The 10,287-nt window shown below is 51.5% G+C and overlaps 1 protein-coding gene across 2 annotated transcripts in view; it reads right to left on the bottom strand.

Annotated features, from left to right (window-relative positions):
• Positions 1 to 713: 713 nt before the first annotated feature.
• The window catches only part of LOC102695953 (mitogen-activated protein kinase kinase kinase 11), a 33,112-nt gene continuing 23,538 nt past the window's right edge, over positions 714 to 10,287 (bottom strand). Inside the window, exons 8-10 of one of the 2 annotated variants that reach the window (XM_069180369.1) lie at positions 3,916 to 4,004; positions 2,107 to 2,712; positions 714 to 1,843 (exon numbers count right to left, since the gene is read on the bottom strand). In XM_069180369.1, coding sequence (XP_069036470.1) covers positions 1,284 to 1,843; positions 2,107 to 2,712; positions 3,916 to 4,004 — 1,255 coding nt within the window. In that variant the 3' untranslated portion in view covers positions 714 to 1,283. The remainder of the gene's footprint in view (positions 1,844 to 2,106; positions 2,713 to 3,915; positions 4,005 to 10,287) is intronic. The other variant, XM_069180370.1, reaches the window with a different exon arrangement.

The following is a 10,287-nucleotide window of genomic DNA, read 5'->3' as shown; positions in this document are numbered from 1 at the left end:
CGCCACCCTTTGGTATGTTTTGCAAGTGTTCGTTAAAGGACGAGGGTAGTGGAAAGGCGTATCCCACTATGGATGTTTACAACATTAGGGAAAGCATCCCTGGGACAGGACACCATTAATCGCGGGGGGTCACGTCCCATTGGGGTCTCATCTGAGAACACGGGGCGCATTCTTGGGGCTCGGAGCCCCCGCCCTCTCTCCCCACAGATCGATCTATTGCTGGGCCACGCAGAAGGACCATCTCGAGCCTCCTGAGCTCCGGCGCTCCTGCGAAACCCGCGCCGAGAGCATGCAAACTCCCCCCAGAAGGATGGACCGCAGCTGGAATCGAACCCGGGACCCCCCCTGGAGCTGCGAGGCGGCCGTGCTAAGCAACCCGTGAATCGTCATGCCCGCGTCCCCCGGCACCCCGACACGCCCACTGTCCTGCCCGCTCAACACCTCCCTGCAGGGGAGGGTGCCCACAGGGTCCCACAGGGGGCGCTGTCCCTCCCCTCCTCCTCCCCCTCCCCCTCCTTAGGAGTGGCACCGCGAGTGGCTAAGGGCACAGCTCGAACCCGCCACGTCTGGACTGCACCACGCTGGAGCCCGGGGCGTTGCGGGTTCGAGTCCGGGCTGTGCCCCCCCCCCCAGACGAGGCGGAAAGCACGACAAGGCCCGGCCCGCCCTTACCACTAACTGGGACCCCCCAAAAAAATAAATAAAAGAGCCGATCAGGACCACGGTTGTGATTAAAAACTCCGGATCCGCCTCAGGCGACAGGGAAAACCGGAAGGGGCAAAAAAAAAAAAACCCGGGAGCCGAGGCTGTGAAAATCCGAGCCGGCCCAGCTTTCGGCACTCCGGTTCGGTTCCGATCCCTGCCTTCCCCGGCCAGCGGTCCGGAGTTTTGCTCCAGCAGCCGGGAGATGGATTCCGGTCGCTTTTCCCCGCGTGCCGGCTTGGATTCCTCCCCGCCCCCCCCTTCCCATCTCCGGAGGTTGATCCCCGGCGGCCCCCAGCCCAAGGGACTCACGGATCGCCCCCCCTCCCTGCGGGATCCGGAGCCGAGCCCGCTCCCGGCATCCGCGATCTCGGCAAAATCCGGGGGGCGGAGGACAGATTCAAGTCTCCCTTCCCCCCCCGTCAATCTTCGGATCCAGCCTCCTCCTCCTCCGCGGGCCGGGCTGTTCCCGAATCCCGGGAGACAGCCAGAGAGAGGGGGCGCCCGGCTTCGAGAGACGTCCAGAACTGCCCCGTCCTGCCCTGCCCTGCCCTGCCCCGGGAGGGGGGGGGGGCGTCCCTTCAGAATCGCTCCTCCCTGTCCTGGCCGGGGGACGTCCAGGGGTCCCGCCCCCCCCTCCTCCCCTGCCGGGGCTCTTTGGCGGCGGCGGCGGGGCCCCCCCGCGCCCCCCCCCAGCCCAGGTCGATGAGCGGGGGGTCGGCGGGGGCCGGGCCCCCGTTGGCGGAGCAGGGGGCGGCGGCGAAGGGGTCGGGGGGGTCGGGGCCCGGCGGGAAGCCCTCGCCCCCCCCCCAGGCGAAGGGGTCGCAGTCCGGCGAGGGGAAGGGGTCGCAGTTCGTGAAGGGGTTGGTGGGGGAGGGCTGGTACCCCAGCTGGCTGCGGAAGAGCTCCAAGGGCCCCGGTCGGGCGCCGTTACCCCCTCCTCCTCCTCCTCCTGCAGAGATGAAGCTCCAGGGGTCGATCCGGGGGCGCACCGGGGACGGCCGGGGCCGAGGGATGACGTTGACCTCCAGGCGGCGGGTTTTGGGGCTCCAGAGGCGGGGGTCCGGTAGCAGGGGGAAGAGGCGCTCCGCGTGGTCGTTCCGCTCCGGAGCGTCCTGGGCGCACAGGGGGAGATCCAAGACTACGGTGGGGGGGAGACAGAGAGAGAGAGAGGATGAAGCACACACTTGGTGGTACAGTGGTCTGGGGCAACAGGTGGGGTACACCCACCCACTCACCCCCTCACACACTCACTCACCCCCTCCCTCACACTCCCTCACACCGGGGCCCAATTTCCCAGGAGCCAGCTAACTTCCCAGCATGCCTCAGGACTGTGGGAGGAAACTCCCGCCAACCTGGGAGAGAACACGCAGACTCCACCCGGACAGCACCCCAGCTGCTCACCTATCTGAGAGGCCAGCAGGTCCTCGCTGGGCCTCCTCCGCCGGTCTGACCCCTGACCCCAGGGGGAACAGAACAGCTCTCCGTTGGCCGGGGGGTCCGGCGTGGCCCCCTCTCCCTCGCAGGGGCCCCGGGGGGCCCGGGTGGGCTGGGGGTGCCGGCGGCAGTGCCCGTCCCGGAGCTGGGGGGTGAGGGGGGGCTGGGGGGAGGGCGGCAGTGGAGGAGGGGGGGTGAGGGGGGCCGGAGGCGGCGGCGGGGGCGCGGTCCAGTCCAGGGGGTCCGCCAAAGAGATCAGGTCGTCCACCGTGGGGGGGTCCTCCGCGGGCTGCCCCGGGCGGGGGACGCCCTCCTCCTCGGGCTCCGGGGCCGCGGGGGGGGCGACGGCGCCGGCGGCGGTCCGCGGGGGCACCTTGGGGGGCGCCTCCAGGCTGCGGCCCAGGGCGACGGCGGCCAGCAGGGTGCCCCCGGCCAGCAGGGCCTTGTGCGTGCTCTTCAGGAGCCCCCCGGCCCGCTCCGGCCTGGGGGACCCCATGGGGGTGTAGGGGAGCCGAAACGGGGAGCCCTCCTCGATGCTGGCGTCTCCCTGTGGGGGGTCCCTCCCGGAGAATCCTGGGAGGAAGAGGAAATGGGCGAGATTTCCAGACGGATGAGGGGACAGCCGACCCCCCTAAACAGATAGCGCCTTTTGCTTTAGCGTTACTGAAACAGGGCATAGAGCAGCACAATATGTAATAATAATAATGTTAATAATGTAATAATAATGTTTCTTTATTAGCCCTATACAATTTCTTGCATTAGGAATTCGTCTTTTCGCATACCCCAGCTTTTCTCCATGGAGACACAGACACACAGACAGGGAGATAAGCTTGGGGTCAGAGCGCAGGGTCAGCCATTGTACGGCGCCCCTGGAGCAGTTGGGGCTTGCTCAGGGGCCCAACGGAGTAGGATTCCTCTGCCGGCTGCGGGATTTGAACCGGCAACCTTCCAGTCACAGGCGCAGATCCTCAGCCACAGAGCCAACCCTCCGCCCCGGATATGGCAAGGATATCAGCTGCAGGTGAGGAAATAACATCTCCCCCACCCCCCCAGGCACTGAGTGGCGAGGTGAGACAGCGATACCGCCTCACGGTTCTCCGGGCCCCGAGCTCGATTTCGGGCCGGGATCCTGCTGTGTGGAGTCTGCATGTTCCTGTCGTTCGTGCGTCTGTGTTGTGTGTGTGCGTGCTTGCATACTGCGTGTGGCTGGGTGGAATCGCAAAACGTTCCCTGTTAACGGCCACATTTTCCAAGCCAAGAGGGGAAAAAAAGCCCAGCAGACAGAGGGATCTCTAATAATAATAATAATAATAATAATAATAATAATATCACTTTATTAGTGATAATCACTTTATTAACCTGGCTGTCGGTTTCCCCCAAAATACAGGCGTCTCTGCTAGAACACGATTGTTGCATTCCTGCAAAACCTCATGTTGTGCAGAATCGCGCCATAAAAATAACAGGGCTTATGGGAAAAAAAAGGTAGCCATATACAATTTCTTGCATGAGGAAAGTGTCTTTTCACAGACCCCAGCTTGCTCTCCAGGAGACACACAGACAGGGAGAGAGAAGCTGGGGGTCAGAGCGCAGGGTCAGCCATTTATACAGCGCCCCTGGAGCAGCTGGGGTGAAGGGCCTGGCTCAGGGGCCCAACGGAGTAGGATTCGTCTACCTACTGTGGGATTCGAACCGGCAAACCTCCCCAGCCACAGGCGCAGATCCTGAGCCACAGAGCCACCCCTCGGCCCCGGTCTGTGTAAGCGCGCGCGACCGTACCGTTGTGGGCAGACGGCGAGGCGGCCGGCCTCAGCTCCTCACCCTCCGCGCGGGGATGGGCGTTCTCCTCCTCCAGAAGCCTCGTCCTGCTGGGGGGGGCGGACACGGACACGGACACACAGCCCGGGGAGAAAGGAGGACAGGTGAGTTCGGATCCCGTGGCGTTTTCCGGGGCTCGTTCCCGGGAACAGCCACCGAGGCGGGAAGGAGCAGAAGTGGTTTTACAGCCGGGTTCCCCCCCCGTTTAGATCCCAACGGGATGGGCCGCAGCGCGAGAGGGGCACGTCTCTGAGCCTATCCCAGCAAGCAAGGGGGCAGGACGCAGACGGACTGGGAAAAAAATCAACCGGCCTTAAAGTTGGAAACGCATCTGCCAACTGGAAGCAAGGATATTTCAGCGGCCATCGAGACTTTTAAAATCCCTCTGACCTGCACTGCGCGCATCACGGTACAGCGCTGTGCTGAGGAAACCTTGAACTTCAGGACCGGTTTCGCAGACGTCATCGGCGCGAAAGCAGAGCCAAGCCTTTCAACTGCGGCAGCGAATCGCAAAGCCAGGTGTCAGAATCCTGTTCGCTTCCCACCCTTTTCCTTCTTAACGGATTTCAGCCCATTTCCAGTTTAAGAAGGGGCATGGGGCGTGGGTCTTCTCCCCCCCCCCATCGCCGATGCCTGGCTGTCGGTTTCCCCCAAAATACAGGCGTCTCTGCTGGAACACGATTGTTGCATTCCTGCAAAACCTCATGTTGTGCAGAATCGCGCCATAAAAATAACAGGGCTTATGGGAAAAAAAAGGTAGCCATATACAGTGCCTTGCGAAAGTATTCGGCCCCCTTGAACTTTTCAACCTTTTGCCACATTTCAGGCTTCAAACATAAAGATATAAATTTTTTATTTTATGTGAAGAATCACCAACAAGTGGGACACAATTGTGAAGTGGAACGAAATCTATTGGATTTTTGAAACTTTTTTAACTAATAAAAAATGAAAAGTGGGGCGTGCAAAATTATTCGGCCCCCTTGCGTTAATACTTTGTAGAGCCACCTTTTGCTGCGATTACAGCTGCAAGTCGCTTGGGGTATGTCTCTATCAGTTTTGCACATCGAGAGACTGAAATTCTTGCCCATTCTTCCTTGCAAAACAGCTCGAGCTCAGTGAGGTTGGATGGAGAGCGTTTGTGAACAGCAGTTTTCAGCTCTTTCCACAGATTCTCGATTGGATTCAGGTCTGGACTTTGACTTGGCCATTCAAACACCTGGATACGTTTATTTGTGAACCATTCCTTTGTAGATTTTGCTGTATGTTTGGGATCATTGTCTTGTTGGAAGATAAATCTCCGTCCCAGTTTCAGGTCTTTTGCAGACTCCAACAGGTTTTCATCCAGAATGGTCCTGTATTTGGCTGCATCCATCTTCCCCTCAATTTTAACCATCTTCCCTGTCCCTGCTGAAGAAAAGCAGGCCCAAACCATGATGCTGCCACCACCATGTTTGACAGTGGGGATGGTGTGTTGAGGGTGATGAGCTGTGTTGCTTTTACGCCAAACATATCGTTTTGCATTGTGGCCAAAAAGTTCGATTTTGGTTTCATCTGACCAGAGCACCTTCTTCCACATGTTTGGGGTGTCTCCCAGGTGGCTTGTGGCAAACTTTAGACGAGACTTTTTATGGATATTGTAGTGGAAATCTAATGAGTTAATTGATTCTTAAAAATGTAGAGAGCTTTGAAAAAAAAATATATTGGTGCTTTTAGATAATATTTCAAGGATACAACTGCTATGCTACAGTACGTGCAGAATTTTAGAAAACAGTTCGTCAACAAAGTACACTGTTTAGGTTAGTTTAGAAGACAATGTACCAAAATAATATATGCTGTCTGGGTCATTAGAATTAGCTGAAAGTAACTGATAAGCTTTGAATAACAAATCTAGTTTTCTTCTCTCGCTCTATGATGTAATCTGTTTTCTCTTAGAGAAAGGGGAAGTTTTAGAAGGGACCAAGTGCTGAACTTTTTTACAGCGCAACGTCTTATAAAAACCCTGTACTGCTTGTAACAAATTGAGTCTCTGGTTGCACTTGGCGAAGTGGCAGCAGGGCTCCCAATATTGCAATATTGAAATAAAGACCTTACTCAGGTGAGAACTCTGTCTTGTGGCTTCCTTGATAGTTATATTTCCATGACAGTTTGGGGGCTCGTCCGGGATCACAAACCTGAACGCGAACGGCTGCTGAAACTCCATCCGGACCCGGACAATTTTAGCAAATTGGACGAACCTCGGAGGATAAACTGTTTATCCTTCCAGAGACGCGTCTGGAGAATTGGCAGCTGTCTGACGTCAGTAAGTGATCCTTTAAAATTAATAGTTTGAGAAGCGAGCCACAGGGGTGTTCTCACGCGGGTTTGATGAGTCTGGGACTCATATAAAGAACTTATCTTAACACAGACGTGTGGTTTTTGCTCTGCGGAGTAGTTAATGTGATAAGGTTCTAAAGTAAGGCACCGATCGGTAAAAATGGGAAATTAAAATTCAAAGACGAAAATGGGACCGAGCAGTCCAGCAAAAGTACATGTACGACAAATTCGGAGAAACAATTATAGCCTGGGTTAGGGAAAAAAATTATGTTCATGAACTGTAAAGCTAGGGTAATAGGTGTAAGGGAACTTGCACATAATTTATATATGATAATTAGGGGCCCATAACTATGAAGGATCTTTGTAAGTGAATCAGAATGGACAGAGGAAAGTTGAATTAGGAAAAAGAAGTTTCCTGAAGAAGGGGAAACTTAGAAGAGAAGGAGAAGAAATGAAAGAAAATGAATTGGAAAACTTATTTAATGGAAAGAGGAATCACAGAAATAATGGGAAGCTTAAAAAAAGACTAGTCTTGAAACTAAAGAACAGCAAACTGCAGCTAAAGTCATGGCCATGCGTACTAAAAAGAAAAAGTCTCCACCGAAATTAGAAAGCGGTCCGGAGCCACTTGTTTGTGAAATACCAATGTGCACTTTTTCAGGTCCAGAAGGAACTCCAGCATATGTACAGTACATTGACATTGGTCTCCTAGTGAATTATTTGCATTAGTTAAGTCTTTTCCTTATGATCGTAAAGAATTTAGAAGAAAGGCAAGCGCCTTGTTCTTGATTGTCTTAAGCCTAATTACAGTGACATAACCTTGTTGCTAGATCATATTGTTCCTAAAGGTTTACAACGTCCTCTAAAAAGGAGGAGGCAGATTGGCGGATACGTGACCCAAATGATGAAGAAGTATCCATCTAAATTAAACCACACGGACATGGAGAGGAAAAGTTAGGTGGCCGCTTCTAAAAAGAGGTAAGGACTCCTCTTTTCTAAAAAGTCCCTTGTCCTCTCCATGTTGCTGTGGTGGGTTCAGGGTTTTCCTGAAGCTGAAGTGAGTACAACAGAAAAATGAGTTAATGGTGTATGTGTTTTAGGATTTCGAACCTGGTCCATGTTCCCGAATTGTGATAGTTCGTCAGTTTGTCTCGACTGGGGGATTCCGCGGGGCGCGTGGGAGACGTGAAAATGGTTTGGTGTGAAGGGAAAAAAAAGTTTGATTAATCCAAACTGAAACTTAAAAGAAATATTGACTGTCAGACGGAATTTAGGCTGAACAGGAATGTAGAAAAGTGTATGAACCCTTGGATAAAAATATTTAGAGGAATATTTGAGAATTCAACAGAATATCATAGATAAGACGGAAAAATCCCTGATGGAAAAGCTAAAAGCAATGGCTGAACGAAACGAAGTTGTATATGTAGAAAAAGAAAAAGCAAAAGAAGAAATAGAACGCCTTAAGAGAGAATCTGGGAGAAGGGTGGGAATTAGTGTGGAGATTTTTGAAAGAGCATTTCCCACCGAAAACTGATTAGAGAAAAGTAACAGCATGTCAGCAGAAGGAAGTGAGGATGTTTTCAGATTTTACAGAAAGGTTTATAGCTTTATGGATAGTATACTCGGGGTTAGCCGATGAAAAGGAAGTGAATAAAGATACTTCCACAGTAATAAAACAAATTTACTTGAGTGGGTTAAAACCTGATGTTGCCAAGAATGTGCAACTATGCTTTCCTGATATTACAGAGACAGATGTGATTTAATAACTCGCGAAGCATGCATGCAGAAGTGCGAGCGCTGCAAATGGGAGGTAAAAAGACTCCCAAGGAGGAGAAAAGGGAGCCGCCAGTTTGTCGAAATTATTGTGCGACTTGAATGTTATACCGAGATATAAAACCTCAAAGACAAAACTACTAATAAGCTGGTGTGCAGTTACTAAAAAAATGTGTTTTTTTGGAGAAATTGTAAGAAAGACGCTTGATTTCACAATTAAAGAACTTGTCAGAAGCTGAAACGAGAGCCGTGTGTGAACTAACAGTTTTAATCTAGTAAACCCCTCTGTAGCCTTCCTAAATTTATCTCAGGATTTAAATAAAAGTGAAATAATCTTACAGTGTGCAGTAACTGTGGGGCACAGGAGCACAGCTGTCCTGTTTTTAGACTAAAACAGCATAAAAATGTGATATAACGTTTTCTAACAGGTAACAGGAGGCTACAGGAGAAGGGGTGTAAGGGTTGTGTTTAAAGCAAATGTAAGCTGTCACAGTCTGCTTGGGTAAAGATGTACAGTTTCAACTACTGATGTGGGTGGGGGACACCCCAGACCTATTGGGCTAGGATGCCCTGCAGCATTTATAAGGAATTTCTGTATGAAATAGCATTTATGTGAACTACCTTGAAAGAGTTATGTGATATTGTGATTGTTTTACCTAATGAGGGAATCCATAAGGCCGGGCTACTCCAAGTATTGGATCTTGAGAGGAAGAAAAAGGAGTATAAAACCAATTACATGATAAAGCCAGGGTGAATGCCTTCTCAGAACGAGCTTGTCTAGTGACGTATTGGTTTAAGGGGGCTAGTGCAGTCTAAAGACAAAATTGCCTTGACCCCTGCAGCAGAAACCGTTTTTGATGTTTTGAAACAAGCTTTCTTGCAGGCACTGGCCCTGGACAGGATTCCCTCAGACGGATCATCTGTATGTAATCTGTATGTAAGTGAAAGAAATGGATCGTGAGCTGTTGTGCTGGTGCAGGAGGCATGGAGATAGGCATCGTCTGGTGGGTTATTATTATTCAGGACCCCTTGATGCAGTGGCCAAGGGGCCGTGTTTATGTGTTGTGCAGGCTACCTGCCTGGCTGTATAAACTGTGAATAATCTGGTGTAGAACTAGCAGACCGAATGAAAAGATTTAATTGAAACTTGTAAATATGCTAAATGGAAAATTGTAGCAATTTATATAGACTGTATATATACATTTGGTGTATGCCACAATTTTGGATGGCAGTGAAGGAATAGGGATTTCCCCAACATGGCAGGGACTCCAGTTAAGAATGCTGGGTTTGTCTCTGAACTGTTAGAAGCTTTGCAGCTGCTGACTGAAGTAGCTGTGGTAAAGTGTAAATCACATAATAAAGAAATGTTTCCAGTAACTCGAGGGAACAACTTTGCAGATGTAGCTGTCAGGTGATCAGTAATCGTAGAACAGGAGTGTGAGACCCCTGTGAGACCTCTGTTGGTGAAAAGGGGACAGCTACAGGATATTCAGGCTGAGGCCTCTAAAGCAGAGAAAAGGACATGGTTAGAAAAGAGTGTGGTGCTACCAGCACACTGGACGCTCTGCATGCCCTCACAGCCTAATGCCCTTTATAGCTCGACAAATGCACTCTGTCGGACACCTGGGTGGGGACCGTGTTTGAAGCAGTAGCCACTTATGTGGTATCTCAATGTGATGCTTATCAAAGGAACTCAACTACAGTTCAGGTGCAGGTGCTACAGCTCAAAAGGCCTGCTCCTGAGAACCTTTCATGCAGTAGCAAATGTTTACAATTTACATTTGTAAAGGGAAACCTTGGCTCTTATAATCTGTTTTCCCAGTGGGTTGCTGTCACTGCCTCTGTGTCTACCAAACACTTGATGATGGAGATAAGCCCTCGGTGGGCACTGACCTACCGCTTGTATTATGATCAAGGGACAGGCTGTGGCTGGATTATTCGGGGTGAGATGGACTGAGATCACCCTCAGTCTGCTGGAACAGTGGAATGAAGGAACAGAACTCTAAAAGATCGACTAGACATCAGACTGAAGGAACGCCATGGAATGCGGGCTGGATCAAACAGAACTGTGTAATAGAGCCTGTTTGATATCATCACAAGCCAATCAACAAAACTTCCTGGAGGGATGAATTTGGCTAATGGATTGTTGAATTTGCTAATTCTCTATTGTAGTATTGTAGGTTGTTAATTGAAGTGGTGCATGGGGCTGGTGAACAGGTGCTGGACACTTGGAGACCTCCAGTAGAG

Source organism: Lepisosteus oculatus, chromosome 18 (assembly GCF_040954835.1).
Source record: "Lepisosteus oculatus isolate fLepOcu1 chromosome 18, fLepOcu1.hap2, whole genome shotgun sequence".
Lineage (NCBI taxonomy): Eukaryota > Metazoa > Chordata > Actinopteri > Semionotiformes > Lepisosteidae > Lepisosteus > Lepisosteus oculatus.
Note: the sequence above shows the minus strand (reverse complement) of the source record. Positions and strands in the feature narration are given on the sequence as shown.